The 20,418-nt window shown below is 44.8% G+C and overlaps 1 protein-coding gene across 1 annotated transcript in view; it reads right to left on the reverse strand.

The window, feature by feature from the left end:
* LOC122797814 overlaps positions 1-20,418 on the reverse strand; it is a 2,009,088-nt gene that overhangs the window by 159,350 nt on the left and 1,829,320 nt on the right. Inside the window, exon 19 of the mRNA XM_044066337.1 lies at positions 17,649-17,762. Coding sequence (XP_043922272.1) covers positions 17,649-17,762 — 114 coding nt within the window. The remainder of the gene's footprint in view (positions 1-17,648; positions 17,763-20,418) is intronic.

The raw sequence follows: 20,418 nt of genomic DNA on the forward strand, positions 1-20,418 counted from the left end.
GCCTGTGATCAGATGGCTGGATTGGGTCCACCAGCGAAGATCCTGTTTGCACGATTCTGTTATCAGGATGGGGCGAGAAAGAGGTAGATGCTGCAGTGACCATTGGGCAAAAAGTAACCATTGCAGAACCCTCATGTGCAGCCTGGCTAATGGGACTAATGTTATCTTAGAGACCATCGTCCCTAACAATGAGTACCGCCTTTGCTTTTGCCTTCTGCTGTAGAAGTAGATTCCAAATTTGTTGCCTGAGATTCTGGACTCTCTCTACAGGGAGGTAAGCCCTCATTGTGACGATATTTATTTCTGCGCCAATGAAATTCACATGCTGAGAGGGCGACAATGCAGATTTTTGCCAGTTTATTTTAATTCCTAGCTGCAAGCAAGTCATAATGGTGGCGTCCCTGGCCTGTAATAGTAGATGCCTGGTCGTGGCAGACAGGATCCAGTCGTCCAGGTACGGAAACACTTGAAATCCAAGGTGTCTCACGTGAGCCGTTACCACTGCCATGCATTTGGTGAACACCCTGGAGGCTGTGGTGAGACCAAAGGGCAGGGTGCGAAACTGGTAATGACTGGCCCCCAGCCGGAAGCATAAGTGACTCCTTGATGCTCTGTCCATTTTGATGTGGTAGTACGTGTCTTAGAGATCTATGGTGCACATCCAAACGTCTTTCCCATTCGGAACTTGGGACTTCTCTACAGACTGGCTCAACTTGCTGAGATCCAAGATGAAGTCCCCTGTTCGTTTTGGAACCAAAAAGAATCTGGAGTAAGTCCCCAATCCTACTTGGTCTGAGGGGATGGGTTGGATGACTCTCTTTTCGAGCAACGTTTGAATTTCTAGAGTTGCTGAACCCCTGTGATTGGGTGGAACATCTGGGATTCTTCTGATCAGAGGAGGGGGAAAGAGAAGGGCATACAGTATCCACTGGTAATTATCATTCGTACCCACTTGTCTTGAGTGATATCGCGCTAGGCTTCTGGGTATAAGGATATACGTCCCACGACTGGCTCCAGAGACGCACAGTTGGGTCTCCTTTCAGGACCGCTGGTGGGAATGACCACAAAAGGAATCATGGTCTCCATGGTTCTGCGGGCCTCCCCCCTGCCACTAGGGCAACGTCTACCTTTATTCCCTCCTCCTCTGCCTCTGGAGAAGGAATCAACCTGTGCGTCCTGGAAAAACTTTGCGACTTCTTGAACCACATCTTTTCACCCCTCTGCCCTTTGGGACAGGGTCTAGAAGGCACGGAAAAATGGACTCCTATGGCAGACAGGATTTTCCCTTCCTGATCGCACCTGGTGATTGTGTCCTTTACCTTGGGTCCAAACAACGAGGATCCATCAAAGGGGAAGTTGCTAAATGTAGACTCAAAGGCCTCTGCAAAGTTACACAAGCGCATCCAGGAGCATCTTCTAAAAGCAACTCCTGAACCCGCTGCCCTACTCGCTCCACCCGCTGCATAAAATATCAGCCTCATGGAGGAGTTGACAACAGAGTTTAAGGTAGACATCTGTGCGTTAAGCTTATCAGATACCACTTCAGATACGTAACCTTGGAGAGCATCTCACAGCTCTTTCAGGAGATCTCTCTGGAGCCTAGTGAAATGAGACAGGTAGTTCAGCGATCTTTGTGTAAAAAGCTGCTGAAGAAAAGATATGCTTCCCATACCTATCCATCATTCGAGACTCCTTGTTCGGTCGGACAGTGGAGGAATTTCAGCAAGTTCCTTTTTAGTGGCTGCTGCCACTACCGTGGCATCTACTGGCAAGCCTTTGGTGAGAAAATCTTTGTCCTGAGGTGCTGACAAGAATGCATTAGGTCTTCTAGGAACTGGTTCCACAGTATCAGGAGATTCCCACACCTTCCGACTTACTAGACCCAGGAGTTCGGCGAAAGGTGGAGACACACAAGAGGTGGAAGGCTGAGACCCTAAAGCCTTCAAGTACACCGACTCCTCATCAGAAGGGGAGGTGGTGGGCCAGCCGCCTCTCTGTTTCAGAATCTCAAGGATATCTGCGAAGAAGTTATCATCAGAGGACTTGTGGGACCCTTCTGACTCATTGAGGTCTGTGTCTGATGTAATGGACTCATTGGAGGAGTCAACATGCTTCTTCTTACAAGTTTTCTTCCGAGGGCGCTCCTCAGAAGGATATTCTGGAAGATCTCGGAAGACTGGGGACCACTCAGAGGGTTCCTGAGGCTGCGAGTTTCTGCTGTGTTGGATGAAAGAAGGTGCTGAGACTGAGGTCAGCACTTCAAAGGTGAAGAGTGTCGGTGCCCCTAGATGGAAATGAAGACTTGGACAGAACACTCCTCATCACCTTGAAGGCTAACCCTCCCCGGCTCTGAGGATGGCCCCCACTCCGAAGGTGCAGAGGCAGTCCTTGATGCCGAGGAGATAGGCTCCGAGATAGACGTGGGGTCCGAACTCACCCGAGCCAAAGCACCAAGAGGTAAGCTCGGAACCGAAGAAGTTCGGCTCCAAGCATCGTCCTCAGGCCAGACCGGAGAGCTTAGGACCCTAGACCCCACGGATGGCACCGAAGGGGTCAGAGCGGATGCTGGAACAGAGAGACCAACTGAGGTAGCTGGAACCGACCTTTCCAGAGCAAGTGGCACCGACATCGCTGGTTCCAATGTGCCGGAACGGCTCGGAGGAGGAACAGTGACAGGGTGTATGGGTTTATTAGGCTCCAGAACAGACTGGGATGGAGCCAAAAGTAAATTTGCCAGCACCAATGTTTTGAGGAGTCTGCGCACCACTCTCTCAACGCCCGCATCAGAAAGGCTCCTAGAGGACCTGGAGGATAAAATGGGGGACCTAGACCTCTGAAAAATAGGCGACCTGAGTGTCAGAGAGACCGGACTAAGTTCAGGTGACCTGCTCTGAGGCACATACTCATCAGCTTCGTAACCCCTGGAAATGAAACTGATTGTTTCACATCAATTACCTCTGTTGGCACTGAAACCAGTGGAGCAGAAGAGGAAGTAGTCGATTTGGCAATTTTATCTGGCGGCTCCAACGACACTGAGTGAGTGGGAGACCGCCTTTTTGTAGTTTTAACTTTGTCTACTTAAGAAGATGGTGACTTAGAACTAGAGGAGGAAGAAGCCAATTCATCCTCGAAAGAATGCTTTAAGAGGCCTTTCAAAATGAGTTTGTTCTTTCTCTCTTGAAGGACTCGAGGACTAAAAGCATGGCAAAAGCAGCAAATTTTTGAAGGTGAATAGAACCTAAGCAGTATACGCAAATAGTATACCCATCTGTCAGGGATATTTTTTGGGAGCACTTGATACATTTTTTTAAAGCCAGAAGGCTTGTGGCCCTTTGCGTCTTTAGACGTATCTGAAACCAAATCACAAATACCAATGCTAGAAACAGAAAGGGAAAAAAGTACAGTTTTATACCTACCATAAATGTAGATGTCCGATAGATATGCAACTGCAGTCCTTACATATGGGTTGTCCTGCCTCGGGCAGCCCTTCGGACGGCCGGATTCCAAAGTCTGGGTCCGGCGTCGGCTGATGTCACCTCCTCCCCGACGTCAGAGCGGCTGGGGTATAAAAGCATCAGCCGACACCATCTTCTTCAGTGTTTCTTGCCCCAGATGCCAGGTGCCCTCCAAGGAAGGCTAAATTTAGAATCTGGATAAAAAATTCCAGACATACACAACCAGTAATAAACAGATACACCATAACAGATATCCCCAGCTAATGAGAAAAAGGGGGAAGTGGACCCAAAAGGAGAATATACAGAGGGGGAGGAGGGAGGGAAAACCTGACTGCAGTTGCATATCTATCGGACATCTACATTTATGGTAGGTACAAAACTGTACTATGTCCTTCAAGAATGCAACTGCAGTCCTTACATATGGGTTGAATACCATAGCCAAGCTGGGGGTGGTAGGCTCTAAGATAAAGATGGTGTAGCTAAAATGCCCTGCAGGACTGCCGAAGCAAAGCCTGCTCGGGATCTGGAATATAAAGGCAGGTTGTAGTGTTTGGAAAATGTATGCACGGAGCTCCATGTAGCAGCTTCTAGAATGTCCTTTGTAGCCACCCCTCTTAGAAAGGCTGTGGAGGTGGCTATAGCTCTGGTGGAGTGTGGCCTCATATTGGCTGGCACACCCTTTCCATGGAAAGAATAACAGAATCTGATGCAGTGTCCAATCCATTTTGAAATTGTTTGTTTGGAAATTGCCTTTCCTTGCACTCCAGCAGCGTATGCTACAAATAGTTGGTCAGACTTTCTGTTGGCCTTTGTTCTGTCCAAGTCGTAGCGCAGTTGTCTGTGTATGTCCAAAGTGTGCAGCAGCTTTTCTCCTTTATTTTGAGGATTGGGGAAGAAGGTAGGCAGGTGAATTGCTTGATTTAGAGACACCCTGGATATCACTTTTGGCATGAATGAAGGATTGGTTCTTAAAGAAACTCTGTCCTGATGAAAAATGAGAAATGGAGGCACTGCCATGAGGGCCTGTATCTCCGAAACTCTTCTTGCTGAGGCAATTGCCAACAGGAAAACTGTTTTCCAGGAGAGAAATTGCAATTCTGAAGATGCTGCTGGCTCAAAGGGAGGAAGAGTTAATTTTTCCAACACGAAGTTGAGGTCCCATGCAGGCACTGGTGGTTTTCTGGGAGGTTTGATATTCTTTATCCCTCTTAGAAATTGTCTTAGCAAAGGATGTGAAAACACAGGTGGATCACTGTTGTATTTTGCTGAAATTGCTGAAGCGTGTATTTTTATGGAAGAATATGAAAGTCCATTATGTAGCATTTCTGCCAAGTATTCTAGTATCTGTGGGATGTTCATTACTGATGCATCCTGACCCTTGTTGGCATTCCAGATGTTGAATCTCTTCCATTTGGCTGAGTAAGTTTTTCTAGTGGAAGGTCTGCGTGCTTCCAGTAAGATCTGTTGAACTTCCTTGGAGAGAGAGATATGGGGAGAAGTCAGGAAACCCTTCAAGCTGCCAGCTGCAGAGTTTGCAGGTTGGGATGAACCGTCCTGTAATTGTGCTGAGTCAAAAGCAGAGGCCAAGCTTTGAAACTTGTATGAGTGCCTCTGCCCTTTGATTTTGTGGCAGGTTTGGCATGCCTAGTCTTGTTGGTAACGTATGGAAGTGGAACCTGTAACCTTGGTCTATGTCCAGAATCCATTTGTCCTTTATTAAAACGTGCAAATTCTTTGAAAATACGGATAATTTTCCGCCTAAAGGTGCTTCTCTTTGAGCCTTGGTCGGCGGTGTCAGAGTCAAGTCATTGTGATTGTCCCTGTGGAGCAGTAGAAGTCCCTGCACCACTTCTCTGATTAGTCGGTTGCCATTGGCGTCCCCTGTAGGAGCCTCGGTATTGCCCTCTCCCTCGGGCACGCCTGTTTTTTCCCCTTTGGAACTTGTCAGTGTCTGGAAAGGACCAATTCTTCGAAGGCCAATTCCTGCTGAACCTTGGTGGCTGAACCTGGAGGAAATCTTTGACTGTTTGCACTGATTTAGCCTTTTCCTCAATTGATTTCAACACATCCTGAGCATTAGCACCAAAAAGCTTGTGTTTTTCCAGAGGTGCATCTAGAAGCTTTACTTAAACATGATCTGGCAATGCCTGTTCTTTCAACCAAGCATGTCTACGTATGACGGCCCCTATCACAGCTGCCCTACATAAAGCTTCCAATGCATCATAACCACACTGAAGAAAATGATTGCTAACCTGCTGTGTATTATGAACCAAATCCTGCAAGGCCTTTCTATCTAAAGGCTCAGGAGAGGCTAACTTTTTCTGCAAATCATCCATCAAGAAATCCTTATACTGAAACATATGAAAAAGGCAATTAAGGGCCCTCATGGCAAGGGGGGTTGAGGTATAAACTTTTTTGCCCCACCTTCTCCAGGGACCTAGATTCCTTGTCTGCGGGCAAAGGATTTTTGGCCGTGGAAGTGGCCACTCCTTTGGGCTCATGGGAAATAGTTTATAAATCAACAGAATGGGCCTTAAAGAGATGTTTATGAGTTTCAGGAACCCTGTAGTATCTGTCTGGCTTGACAGGAGCAGGAGGGAGAGAATCAGGAGAAGCACTCTAATCTGAGTACACATCATCTAATACATCTAACACTGGTGGGATAGCTAAAGGCCTGTGCTGGGGAAGCTTAAGGAAGGTACGAAGCCGTTTCCTGGAGTCGGAGAATTCCTGGCCCTGCCACTGAAAATGCTCTCTCATGGAGTGGAGAAAGAAATCTCCTCAGGAGAGGCAGAAGGAATAGAATCCTCGTAGGCCTGGAAGGACTCTTCCTGGGGATCAGAAAGGTCTGAGTCACCAGAGGCTTCATCTGAGGAAAGGGTATCTGTCTGCTCAACCCTAGGCCTTTTGTCTGAAGGCGGCTGAGAACCTCTGTCAGGATGAGCCTGGGAACCTCTGATTAAGGAAATTAGATCTGCAGCTAAAGTCATGATCTGTTTATCAGAAGTGGGACCCTGAGAAAAAGATTTAGGAGGGTGAGACTTAGCCTGGCTGGCAGCCTTAGCACGTGTGTAGGCCTTGATGGACATAGACACCGGAGGCCTAGCTGCCCCACGTGCTGGAGTAACTTTGTCCACCGGTATGGTCTCAGGCAAATCTTGGGCTTCGGCTTCTGGAGGAAAATCAACAACCGGCACCGGGGTATGCTCCGGGGCCGAAGTGAACGGCAAAGCGGTGTCGTCGGTCTGGAGCGGTGGAATTACTGCCTCAGAAGAGACCGATGCACTCGCGGTAGGTTTTGGCGTGGTGTCGGTGGAAGTCGTGGGTTGAGAATGTCGGTCCCGGTCCTTCCATTTTTTGGAAATATGTGTTGTCGGTTGCTCCGACGGCATGATATAAGAGTACTTTTCGCCAAAAAAGTCTTCAGCAAATTCTGCCCGGCGCCTGAGTGTGCGCTTATTGAAGCGAGCACAGGCAGCACAGGCCGAGACGCCGTGGTCTGGGCCAAGGCAGGGAAGGCAGTAAGAATGGAAGTCCTTATAAGGTATTTGTTTACCACAAGACAAACAGTTATTAACTTTTGCAGTTTTATCTGACATCGGCTGAGGCAAGAAAAGGTTCCCCAACGGGGTACTTAGCTTTTTGATGACTTTGGTTACTGAAAACACAGGAGCTGGCCGACCGGCACTTGCGAACTGCTTCTGCTTCGGGCACCGCGTGGCAATAAAGACTGAAGAAGATGGCGTCGGCTGATGCTTTTATACCCCAGCCGCTCTGACGTCGGGGAGGAGGCGACATCAGCAGACACCAGACCCAGACTTTGGAATCCGGCCGACCGAAGGGCTGCCTGAGGCAGGACAACCCATATGTAAGGACTGCAGTTGCATTCTTGAAGGACATCAGGAACTACCCCTAAATTAAACGGTTAGCCCTGAGGAAACAACAAAGTCAGACCGAGGATAAAGTCCTCTAACTTAAATGGGCCTAGCCCTGGAAAGAACACGAGCAACAAAACAGAGGACTAGGTCCTCTAACTTAAACGGGCCTAGGCCTTGGTGAGAATAGCTTAGAAAAAGAAACAATTAGGCACAGCCCCCAAAGCAAGTAAAACTAACAGTGATGCAGGAATACGCAACAACGGGCCTATGGTAGAACGGTCAATCAAAAAACAGCAGGAAACAGAGCAAGCAATGCCACACAAGGTCTTAGACACTAGACTATAAACGATCACTAAGTAGGCTGAATACAACTTTTTTTAAAGTTATAAACTGAACAAGTAGAAAAAATATTTCACTTAGCCACGGCCAAGAAGAAGCACATCTGAGCTCAATGAGCGGTAAACGAGATCTGGGATATATCAGCAGTGCATGATGGGATACCTCGTCACGAGCCAACCAAAAGACTTTGAGCTAGAGAACTGCAGAGTCGGAGCCGAGATTCGGCTCCGAACACAAGTGTAAGAATGAAGGCGAGACAGGACTACAGAACATGCAATTTTTCCAAACAACAAAGATCACCTACAACACCTGCTGTCAAAGCAATGCCTCAGCAAGTGCAAAGGCAGTTAGAAAAAAACATGTAACACCACACATGTTGTCACTATAAGTGGAGCCCCAAACACTAAACCCTTAAGACAAGAAAATACACTTCCCAGATGCACTGGTGCCCAGGTTGAACAAGAAGTTAATTGTTAGTTGCTCATCTTGAGCGAGGATCCACCAGATCACATAGACACTCAAGTCATTACACTACAGGTACCAGTATGACTCCATTATTGTCCATTTAGGTGTAAATGACCAGAGATGTACATCCCTGGAGCATATGAAGAGAAACATTTTGGAGCTTTCAGGCTAGTATGAGGCTAGCATTGCCAGCATATTACCACCACTGATGATGACACCACAATATGAGCCAAAAATTATTGCTTCAACAAGTGGCTGACTTTCTGGTGTTAACTCTAAGTGGATTTAATATTTGTCAGTTTGGGAGGACATGGATGGTCTTGCACCTTTCCCCTCTAGGTTTTTGAAAACTGGCTAAAACTTTATCCACACTCAGTGTCTTTTTAAGGCAGTGCCAATTTGACAAACCTATCATCAAAGCAAAATCAGCTAAACTGATCCTCAAGGTGTTACTGCTCGTCAGCAGCCTAAATAAACAAACACTCCACCAATATCAGTCAATATGCATCATCTCTGCTGAAGTAAAAGTCATTGAATAATTCCACATTAAAGAGATCTATAACTAAAGATGAGGTTGCTGCTAGAAAACAACTTTATATTTCACTATTTCATCTACAAACACAGTGTCTGCTGCTCATGAAAAATAAATTACCCATGTTTCGTTAAAAAGTTGGTAAGCTGATACTGTTCTAACAGGGAATGGATGGCAAACATGGACCCAAAACTTTGGTAGACTTGGAAAGGCCTCATGGCCAGTAGCCTAGTAACGTCCTATGATCCTATGAAACCAACAAAGGGTTCATAGTCCCTAGGCATCTCGTCCACAGGAGGACACACTCAGGGCTGCAGAACCATCCCCCCTTAAACTACAACACTGTCAGCAATCCATCTACATGGTGTGGGAGTAAAACCCTCAGCCTTTTGCATCAAAATTAAGTATGCTTCATGTTGGGCTACTAACACTGCTTTTAAAATTTATAGCACAAACACTGATGAGCATTTGCAGGAAGTACAGCAGCTCACGCTAACTTCATGGGTTCTCTTTGTAACCCAACTGCATAGGGATTAACATTTTTTGTTGAAGTGTTTATGTTTGATGCCCAAGTGTGGGGTGGTGTTGAATGTCTTATCAAAACCTTTACAAGACCCAATTCAGTTTTCAGAAAGGACAGCTCTTTGTAACAGATTTTTTCCTGAAATTCTCCACTCTTCCTCCAAGCACACACAACCTCCTGCCCTTTTACTTCAGAGAAGCAAAACTAACTAACTAAATAAAAAGTCCCTACTGATAGTTCTCTTTGCTTTAGTAATCTGACACCTTGATTCTTTTTACCACTTCAGAGAATTCAAAATAACTTTCTACTGCACATTTATAACATATGCCTTACATCTAACCATATGCCCAATGTGTGGAAATCAGCACTAGTCAAGCCTCTACCCATAAAAGACCAATAAAACATTCCACTTCTGCTCATTATCTGTATTGCTAGTATTAGGTAAAAATCTAGGAAAAAAAATCTACAGCCAGCTATCATCCAACCCGCAAAAATACCTTTGAAACAGAATGGAATTAATTTGTGGAAAAGTACAGTGACCTGTCTGTGAACCCTTACAGAAGAAATTTTGCTAAGTATGGACAAAGGCAACCTCATGCTAGCCCTATTCCTTGACGTCCCATTTGACTTTGACCAGTCCCACTCATCCACTTCCTGATCCATTTCGGGTAGCTGTCAGTCCCCACGCCTCTGCACGATTCAAAGATTTTTCTGTCCTTCAGATTCTTTAAAGTAAAAAAAAAAGGATCAGTAAGCCCAAAAGATTCTTCTCTCCAGTTAAGGGTCTCTACTTTTTTTCTATTTCTATTAACCCCGTTCTATCGGACTTTTATCATCTGAAGCCCAAAGTTACAGGCTATTGGTTTCAGTACTTACTACAGCTTATTTTAAAGGCAACGCATTCAAAACTCAATATGTCACCACTGCATCGATATTATAAAAGAACAACACATCAGAATGCAGTATACTGCTAATCCTAGCACTGTGCTAAATGCTGCATGCATTTCCCTTACTCAACAAACCATGCTTAACGAAATATCGCCTTAACCGTCCATAGCCAACTGGTTGACACGTCAAGGTATAGGCTTGCAAAGGCTAATTCAAAGGTTGAAAGAAGTCAGCATACAATGCAACAGAAATCAGACGTACCAAAAATATTGCCTGCAACAAAGATGAACTGACAACCAGTGCATCATTAAGACACCCAGTTTCCCTTGCAAAAACAAGAAAAGTACAGTTGTGTACCTACCATATGTAGATGTTCGAGTGTATTCACTGTTGCAGTCATTACACTTGGGTTATCCTGCTGGCAGGCGACCCGCAGTCGGCCCGAGTTCTAAAGTCTTGGTCCGGCGTCGGTTGCTGTCACCTCTTCCCTGACGTCAGTGCGCCAGGGGTATGAAAGATGCAACTGACGCAGTTTTCTTCAGTTTTTCTTGCCACAGATGTCAGGTGCCCCCAGATAGGAAGGGTGAAAAGATAAAAATATGCCCAACAACCATGCATATATTACTATACACATTTCCTTCATCTACAAGCAAATACACCACATCGGTTGTATAGAGTTGAGTAGTACAGAAACAGTCCCAGCAAAGAGGGGGGTGGTGGGTGGGTAACCTAGACTGCAACAGTGAATACACGAACATCTACATTTATGGTAGGTACACAACTGTACTATGTTCATCGTGTTTCACTGTTGCAGTCATTACACTTGGGTAGAATCCCAAAGCTGAGGTTGGGTGGCTGGGTCTAGATTGGATTTGGCGAGGCTAACAAGCCCTGCAGAACTGCGGTGGCAAAGCCTGCTCTGGATTTGGAGTAGAGAGGTAGGTGGTAGTGCTTGGTAAAAGTGTGCACTGAGCTCCAGGTTGCAGTTTCTAATATGTCTTTGGTTGGTGGTACTCTGAGGAAAGCTGCTGAAGTGGCTGCTGCTCTGGTAGAATGAGGCCTAATGCCCTTAGGCACAGATCTGCCATGTTGTGCATAACAGAAGCGGGTGCAGTGTCCTATCCATTTGGAGATTGTCTGCTTTGTAATGGGCTTTCCTTGTGATCCTGCAGCATATGCTACAAACAGTTGATCAGTTTTTCTGAAAGCTTTTGTTTTGTCCAAGTAAAATCGTAGCTGCCTGTGTATATCCAAAGCGTGCAGAAATCTTCCCCCTTTATTCTGGGGATTTGGGTAGAAAGTAGGCAAATGAATGGTTTGGTTTAAGGCCACACTGCAGACCACTTTTTGCATGAATGTTGGGTTTGTTCCAAGAGAAACCCTGTCTTGATGAAAAATGAGGAAAGGTTCCACAGCCATCAATGCCTGCAATTCTGAGACTCTTCTTGCTGAAATTATTGCTAGGAGCAGAGCAGTTTTCCATGACAAGAATTTAAGGTCAGCTGTGCTGGCTGATTCAAATGGAGGAAGTGTTAGTTTTTCTAAAACAAAACTGAGGTCCCAAGTAGATACTGGTGCTCTCCTAGGGGGTCTTATATTCTTTGCCCCTCTGAGGTACTGTCGTAGTAGAGGATGTGAAAAAAATAGGAGGATCCGCATTGTAATGAGCTGAAATCGCAGAGGCATGGATTTTAATAGATGAAAAAGATAGGCCTTTGTCCAACATCTCAGTCAAGTATTGCAAAAGTATGAGGTATATTAGGGACCAGTAGGTCGAGCCCTTGTGCCTGGTTCCAAGCACAGAATCTCTCCCATTTTTCTGCATAAGATTTCCTAATGCTGGGCCTCCTGGCTTCCAAAATTACATCCATAACAGCTTTAGAGAGAGATTCAGTCTGAGTGGCTACATTATCTGCCATGCTGCCAGGTTTAAGGTTCTGAGCTGACTGTGCAGAATCTGGTTGTTTTGCTGTGTCAGAAGATAAGGGATTTGAGGTAGAGGCCAAGGTGGGCCTTGGGACAAAGTCTTTAGGATTGGGTACCAGTGCTGGCGTGGCCAGTCTGGTGCAATCAGGACCATTTTTGGCCTCTCTTGTCTGACTTTTAGAAGCACCTTGGTGAGAAGAGACATCGGAGGGAAGGCACAGACTGTCAGGTTTTTCCAGCTGAATGATAGAGCATCCACTTTCCATGCTTGAGAGTGATAAGTCCTTGTGCAAAATTTCTGTATTTGGCAATTGTGAGTGGAGGCAAAAAGATCTATGTCTGGGCGCCCCCATTCCCTTGTTATCATGTTGAACACTTGTGGATTTAGTTTCCATTCGTGAGAATCCATGAGATTTCTGCTTAGTTTGTCTGCCAGTATATTTTTTGCTCCTGGCAGGAAGTGTGCTTGCAGATGTACCTGGTAAGTCAGTGCTGTGTTCCACAAAGTCATGGCTTGTCTGCATAGGGGGTAGGAATGTGTGCCCCCTTGTTTGTTTATGCACCACATAACTGTGGTATTGCCCATCTTTACTAATAGTTGTCCCGGATGTATTGGGTCCTTGAAGGCTGTCAAGGCATTCTGTACAGCTAGCATCTCTTTTTGATTGATGTGAAGATGCATTTGTTCCTTGGGCCACGTGCCCTGAATACATTTTCCTGCCATATGTGCGCCCCAGACATAATCCGATGCATCTGTTGTTATTGTCTGCCTGGCTGTACGGAAGGTGAAAGGCTGTCCCTTGTTGTGGTGACCGGCCTGGGACCACCATCGAAACTCCAGTTGTAGGCAGGGAATCAGGGTTATGATTGTCTCTAGGCTGTGACAATGCTGAGTCCAAACACTTTTTAGATACCACTGTAGTCTCCTCATATGCAGTTTTGCATATGGAATTAGTAGAATGCAGGATGCCATGAAACCCAGGGCCTGCAGAATTTTTCTTGCAGGGAGCTGCTGGGTCTTTGTTGCCATCATTTGAAAGTAATGAGTCAGTTGCCTTTGTCTGGCATGAGATAAGCCATCTGGGCAGTTGTATTTAAGCTTGCACCCAGGAATATTATCTCTTGAGAGGGCACGAGTTTTGATTTATTTTCGTTTACTGTGTACCCTAGGCAAATTAGCAATATTTTTACAAACGCCAGGTGCTTTAGAAGAATGTCCTTGATCTCTGCTTGAATAAGGCAGTCGTCCAAGTAGGGATATATTTGAATTCCTTTTTGTCTGCAAAACGCAATTACTGGTGCCAGGCATTTTGTGAAGACCCTGGGCGCAGTAGATAAGCCAAAAGTCAGTGCAGAGATTGGTAATGCATTGAGTCTGCTATAAATCTGAGGTATCTTCTGCACGATTGTCTGATTGGGACGTGCAGGTATGCCTCCTTGAGATCCAAAGTAACTAGCCAAGCCTCCTTGCCCAGCATGGGCAGAAATTTTTGTAGTGTTAACATTTTGAATTTTGGAACATCCAGGAAAGTATTTAGGATTGACAGGTCCAGTATTGGTCACCAGGCTTTGTCTTTTCTGGGTACTAAGAAAAGTATTGAGTAAAATCCTTGTCCCTGTTCTTCTTGTGGAACTTTCTGAATAGCTCCCATATCCATAAGAGCAGCAATCTGTTTTTGTGCCTCTGCCCATAGGTTTTGTGGCAGGTTTGGCATACCTTTTGGTTTTGGAAGCGTGTGGAAGTGGAACCTGTACCCCTGAGAAACAATATTCAGCACCCATTGGTCTTGGGTGATCATGTGCCAATTTTTTTTAGAAAAGTGCTAGCTTTCCCCTAGGGGTGCTGTTAACTGGTAAGAGCTTGGAATTTGCAGAGGGAAGTCATTGTGACTGTTTCCTATAAGGTTGTGACTTGTCTTCTCCTCCTTTGGGGGCTGAAGCACCCCACTGTTTAGATCTGTAGGAGCCTTGGGGCTGAGATCTGCCTCTTGGGCATCTGTATCTGCCTCTTTGTGGCCTGTCTGACACTGGAAAGGACCATTTTTTTGAAGGCCAGTTTCTGCTAAATCTAGGTGGTTGAACCTGTAAGAAATCTTTCACCATTTGCATTGACTAAGTATCATGCTGTAGTGGAGCATCCAATAATTTTACTTTAACATGGTCAGGTAAACTTTGTTCTTTCAACCAAGCATGTCTTCGAATAACTGAGCCTGTAACTGCAGCTCTACAAGAAGCCTCTAATGAATCAAAACCACACTGTAGAGTATGCGTTCCCACTTGTTCAACTGCATGCAATAAATCCTGCATTTCTTTACAGTCAGGACTTTCTATATTTATAACTATCTTCTGTTTAACAATGACATGAGATACTGTTGATATTCAAGCATGTGAAACTGACAGTTTAAAGCTCTTACAGCTAAAGTAGCAGAAGTGTAAATCTTTATCCCCATCTGTCCAGAGCTCTGGAATCCCTATCTGAGGGGACAGGATTTTTGGAAGTGGAAGCTTTAACCCCTTTAGGACCCTGAGAAATTGTTTCTGGGTATGCAGTGGGGTTTTTGTAAAGAAATTTGAGAGAGTCAGGGACCCTGTAGCACCTTTCAGGCTTTACTGGTGCAGGGGGTAAAGAATCTGGAGACAGACTGGATTCAGAAAAAACATCATCTACAATATCAAGCACAGGGGGCGATAGCTAGGGGCCTGTGCTGAGGCAATAAAAGGAAATCTCGGAGCCTTTTCTTGGATTCTGAATAATCCTGGCTCTCCCAATGGAAATGCTCCCTCATGATGTGCAGGGTTTCCCCAAATAAATAATCCTCAGGCGGTGAGGCTGAAGGAATGGACTCTTCAGCATCAGAGTCCTCATAGGGAGGGAGAGAATAGCCCTGATCAAAAGAATCAGAGGAAATGGAAACCTGATCAGAGGAATCATAATCAGCGTCTTGCCTAGGCCTTTTGACAGGAGGGGGATTGGAGCCCCTGATTAAAGTAATAAGGTCTTCGGCCACTTTAAGCATCTGTTTCTTTGGCATGGATGACTGTTTTGGAGAATGCTGCACTTGTTTCCTTGTCTTTAATGGTGTTTTTGACTTTGCCTTTGCTGTTGTAGTAGCCTTAATTGTAAGCTGTGAAGGTCTGATAACACCCTCCGAAGCCGGTGCCTGCTTAGTGGCTCCGGATACATCAGAGGGTATAGTTTCCGTAGGCCCAATACCTTGAGTTTCCACAGGCCTCGGGGCCTCCACGTGGCTGTCGGTTACAGCCTGTTGCTCGGAGGTAGCGGGTGTCAGGGGCTGCGACAGCGCCTCACTGAGAACCGGCAAACCGGCAACTGGCTAGAAGAGGCTTCATCGTCGGTTTTGGACCACGGATGCCCATCTTTTTCTTTGTCTTTGCGTGTTTTTGTACATTCCGGTCGGTTGTTCCGACAGCATTATTTAATTAAATCTTTGTCCAAAATAATGTAAAGCAAAATCAAACCGACGTTTAATAGTGCGTTTATTGAATCTAGCACAAAACCGACAACTAGTAACGTCATGATCAGGGCCTAGGCAAGGAATGCAGTAAGAGTGAAAGTCCTTATGAGGTATTTGCTTCCCACAAGAAATACAATTAACTTTTACGGACATCGGTCTGGAGCAAGAAAAAGTTTCCCCAATGGGGTACTTAGCTTTATTGAAGACTTCGGTTCTGAAATTCAACTTTGAAAATCTCAGGAGTCGGCCGACCGGCACTTGCGAACTCCCTTTGCTTCGGGCACCGCGTGGCAAGAAAGACTGAAGAAAAAGGCGTTGGTTGCATCTTTTATACCCATGGCACACTGACGTCAGGGAAGAGGCGACAGCAACCGACACCGGACCAAGACTTTGGAACTCGGGCCGATTGTGGGTCGCCTGCCAGCAGGATAACCCAAGTGTAATGACTGCAACAGTGAAACACTATGAACATGAAGCAGACACTTCAGCAGTAAAATAACATATATACTAAAATCAAGTAGGAACAGCTTCTCTTGCAGAAACAAGAACGAAGCAGACACTTCAGCAGTAAAATAACCAATGCACTAAAATCAAGTAGGAACTGTGAAGATGAGCATCAATAATTGAAAGTCAGCAGACAAAACCTAGTAAAATCAACAGCAGATACAAGCAATTTTATCACTTTGGTCATTACTGCAACATTGGCACCGATTTATCAAGCCGACATTGCACTACTGCACTATCATGTTTTCATTTTAAAGAATTCTCGAGCAAACAAGATGGGTAGAGGGAGGTGGCATGACTAATTTTAGTGAGAGAAAACGGGATGGCTTGCACATAATTTCTGATAAATGGTAGCATTTGGGAAGTTCATGGAGACATCTTATATGTTTTTTTTTCCTTTTTCACGAGGTGACTCTTCCAAATTGAAGTTTTTCCTATAGCCTTACAGAAAAAAATGATACACAGACACAATACTCCTTAGGAACCAATCCAAGATATGTCTTAACTGCAAATGGAAGTAGCAGTTACAAGCCGAATGAAAAGCATCAGATGTCTGTAATTATGCTAAACATACCTGTGGTAAAATAAAAATAAAAAAAAATCTTCACCCGAAAATACTTGTGGGATAAGCAGGTATCATAGTAATCCCACAACAAAACAGATGTGTCTAGCAATTTTAGTGACTAGAGTAGTTCCCACAGTCAGTATCGCATTTTTATTGGCTTAAGGAACCAAAAATTAAAAGAGCTCATGTATAATAGTGTGGGCGTCCCAGGGCGAAAGGACTGAAGTAGGCGGCTCATGGGCAGTTTTTGGACAGCAACTGAGCAAAACGTGAAAAATAACAAAGGGTGTTATTAACAAACAGTTTGAGTGCCCATGCGTTCTCGACAGCTCTGCAAGACTGTGATATGCTTAAAGACGGCTCACAGTACCGGAGCTGTAAGAATGGCTAATGAAAAAAAACTGTCAAAATTGTGATGTAGGATTGCAGAAGGAATATGGTACAGTGTTATGTTCAAAAGATTGGGGGGGGGGGGGACTTCAGAAACGAGACAACAAGTGCAGTAGCATGTAGTGGTCCTTTAATTTAAAACACACACAACTATGTAAACTTTCAACAAATGAAGTTTAACCCTTCAGATATGACCAGTTACACTATTCTTTAGAAGATCTGAGTTCTAAAGCCAGACAAAAAAAAGGAAGTGAAGATTAAAGTCCTTCACTGGGAACGGTCAACCACAGTTGGTTATTTTTCCTGGGGATCTCATTGGCCTTAAGAACTGGAACAAAATAGTCACCAAATAATCAAAACCACAGTGATCATTATGGTAAGAAAAAAATAAATATGGGTTAACAAACAAGTACTTGTTACTTTGGGAATATAAGAGTCCAGATTCTCATTCCCAAGTACACAGATAAAGTTCCTTTTTCTATACCACCACAGGTCTGAGACAAGTATCACTAGGTGGAAACTACACTACAGGGTGATGCCACAAACTCTCAACTGGCCAAACAACACTAACTTCTTATACGTCATAAATACTAAACTTTCATTGTAGTGTTCCGCATTAATAATAATTTTAAAAATACAGCATATCTGCAATATCTCAGATTTTTTTACCACAAAGTTGCCACATATTGGAAAGATTATGTACATACCATCACATTCCGGCCACCCACTCTGCGGTACTTGGTCTCTTTCAATGCCTTTATTGCATCTTCAGTTTCCACAAATAAAATCATAGACCTGCCTTGTAACTCATCCAACACAACCTGTACAATAAAACAAAACAAAGAAGAATGGGTACACCTTAAAGAAAGTTACTCAGACAATAAGCTCCATCACAGTAAAAATTAAACTGCTACATATGTTTGTAAAATGGTGAAGAATTCAGAAAAATAACTAGCTCACACAAACTAACAGAGAAGTTTCAAATGTGCTGGCTAAAACAATAAGTGAGAAGGTCACTGAAAAAACAATCCGTAAAAACAAAATGAAAACGCCAGCAAAGCTAGAACTTCCATTGAGTGATCTCCCAAACCTCTTGCATCAGAGGCACATGGGATACATGCAAATGATCCTTATGAACATCAGGTGTTTCAGCTCATTGGCGATTCTGTAAATGTAATGGTTATAACCATGTAAAATGCACTGGACACAACCACACCAAAGCAGCCTTTTGGTGATGAGTGGCAAACAGAAGGTTTAGGTGACGTACCACTTGGAAATGATTTAGTGGGTAAAGTGCTTATTACCATGAAGTGAAACAAACGGCTTTTGGACTTCTTAATAGGTTGCATACTACTTGGAAATGTTTTTATTGAGCAAACTGCTCTCATCTCCCTGGGAAAAAGGTATCTCCTTTCACTCTTCTTACACTCAAGCACCCAATTTAGGAAAATCTCCAATCTGGAGGTGCACATTCAAAAGACTGTATACCCCAGGTTGTCAACCTTGCAAAGACAATGAATGGACTAGCTAAGCCGATTTCAAAAAAGCTGTGTGTGGGTGGGTGGTGGCACTGGTCAGTCGAGAGAGACATCTGATCCTTGTGTAACACAAGATATGACCCCGCCCCCCCCACCATAAATAATGGCCTGCAGCTCTAATATTTTGAGAAGAGATTTAATTAACACAATAAATAAAACCAAGCCAGTAGATCAATCATGAAGTTCAAATCTGCTGTCTTCCAAATCAAAATGAGAATGGACCGGAATGACATTTACTCCAGGATAACTGTGCATATAACATAGGTCAAGATTTTGGTTATCCCAAACGGAAAACCTCAACCACGTGGCAAAGCATGGGTGCTTGAACGAAAGTCTTCCGATAACCTCAGTTACTACTAAGAAATACACAGGATTGTTGAGCAGGATCAGTGGGTCTGACGTAAAAGCCAGAGGCCAAGAATGAGCCAGCTGTCACCTCAAGAGTTGGTGGTTGGGTGCCCTTGGCTTGAAACAGGAGACAGTCATGTACTGCCAGGGATATGACAGTCTTGAAACATGCCCTTCTTGGTTTCTGTGGGATGACAATAAAGAGACAGACATTAATTGTCAGGGTAAGATTTCAAACAACTGTACTGTATCCGCCATATCATTGGTACACTATTCTTGAAATAAGGGACAGTACAAGAGCTAAGAAGAAGCCTGGGAGGAGGAAGGCTCAGAAAGTACAGTTGTGTACCTACCATAAATGTAGATGTTCGAATGTATTCACTGTTGCAGTCATTACACACTTGGGTTATCCTGCTGGCAGGCTACCTGCAGTCGGCCTGAATTCCAAAGTCCTGGTCCGGCATCGGTTGCTGTCGCCTCTTCCCTGACGTCAGTGCACCAGGGGTATATAAGATGCAGCCGACGCCATTTTCTTCAGATGTCAGGTGCCCCAAGAAGGTAGGCAATACATATTGCTTATAAAAAACATACACTAAAATAAACAATACCTTCATCTACAAGCAACTACACCACATAGGTTGTATAGGATAGAGAAGTATAGATAAGTCCCAGCAAAGAAGGGGGATGGTGGGTGGGTAACCTGGAATGCTACAGTGAATACACTCGAACATCTACATTTATGGTAGGTACACAACTGTACTATATTCATCGTGTTTCAGTGTTGCAGTCATTACACTTGGGTTGAATCCCAAAGCTGAGGTTGGGCGGCTGGGTCTAAACAGGATTAGGAGTGGCTATGAGGCCCTGCAGAACTGCAGTGGCAAAGCCTGCTCTGGATTTAGAGTAAAGAAGTGATGGTGCTTGGTAAAAGTGTGCAATGAACTCCAAGTTGCAACCTCCAAAATTTCCTTGGTTGATACTCCTCTGAGAAAGGCTGCTGATGTGGCTGCTGCCCTGGGAAGGAGGGAGGGAAACCAGGACTGCAACAGTGAAGACACTCGGACATCTGTATTTATCGTAGGTGTACACAACTGTACTAGGTTTTTCGTGTTACACTGTTGCAGTCATCACATTTGGGTAGATTCCCAAAGTTGAGGAAATGGTTGGAGGCAGTCAAGGAAGCTGGGGGCTGGCTAGCATGCCCTGCAAGACTGCAGAGGCAAAACCTGCCCTGGACTTAGTAAAGAGAGGCAGGTGATCATGTTTGGTAAAGGTGTGAACAGAAGTCCAGGTGGCAGCCTCCAGGATGCACCCGGTGGGGACTCCGCTGAGGAATGCTGCAGATGTGGAGGATGCTCTGGTGGAGTGGGTCCTGAACCCTTTGGGGGGAGGCTTGCCATGCTGTTTGTAGCAGAAATTGATGTAGTGCGCTATCCATTTGGAAATGGTTTGTTTGGAGATGGCTTTGCCCCCTGCCCTGAAGCAAAGCTAACCAGCAGTTGATCAGACTTTCTGAAGGGTTTAGTCCTGTCCAGACAGTATCTGAGCTGTCTGTGCACATCTAGAGTGTGCAGAACCCTGTTCCCCCTTG

The sequence above is a fragment of the Protopterus annectens genome, chromosome 3.part1 (assembly GCF_019279795.1).
Source record: "Protopterus annectens isolate FY-2018-M chromosome 3.part1, PAN1.0, whole genome shotgun sequence".
Taxonomy (NCBI): domain Eukaryota; kingdom Metazoa; phylum Chordata; order Ceratodontiformes; family Protopteridae; genus Protopterus; species Protopterus annectens.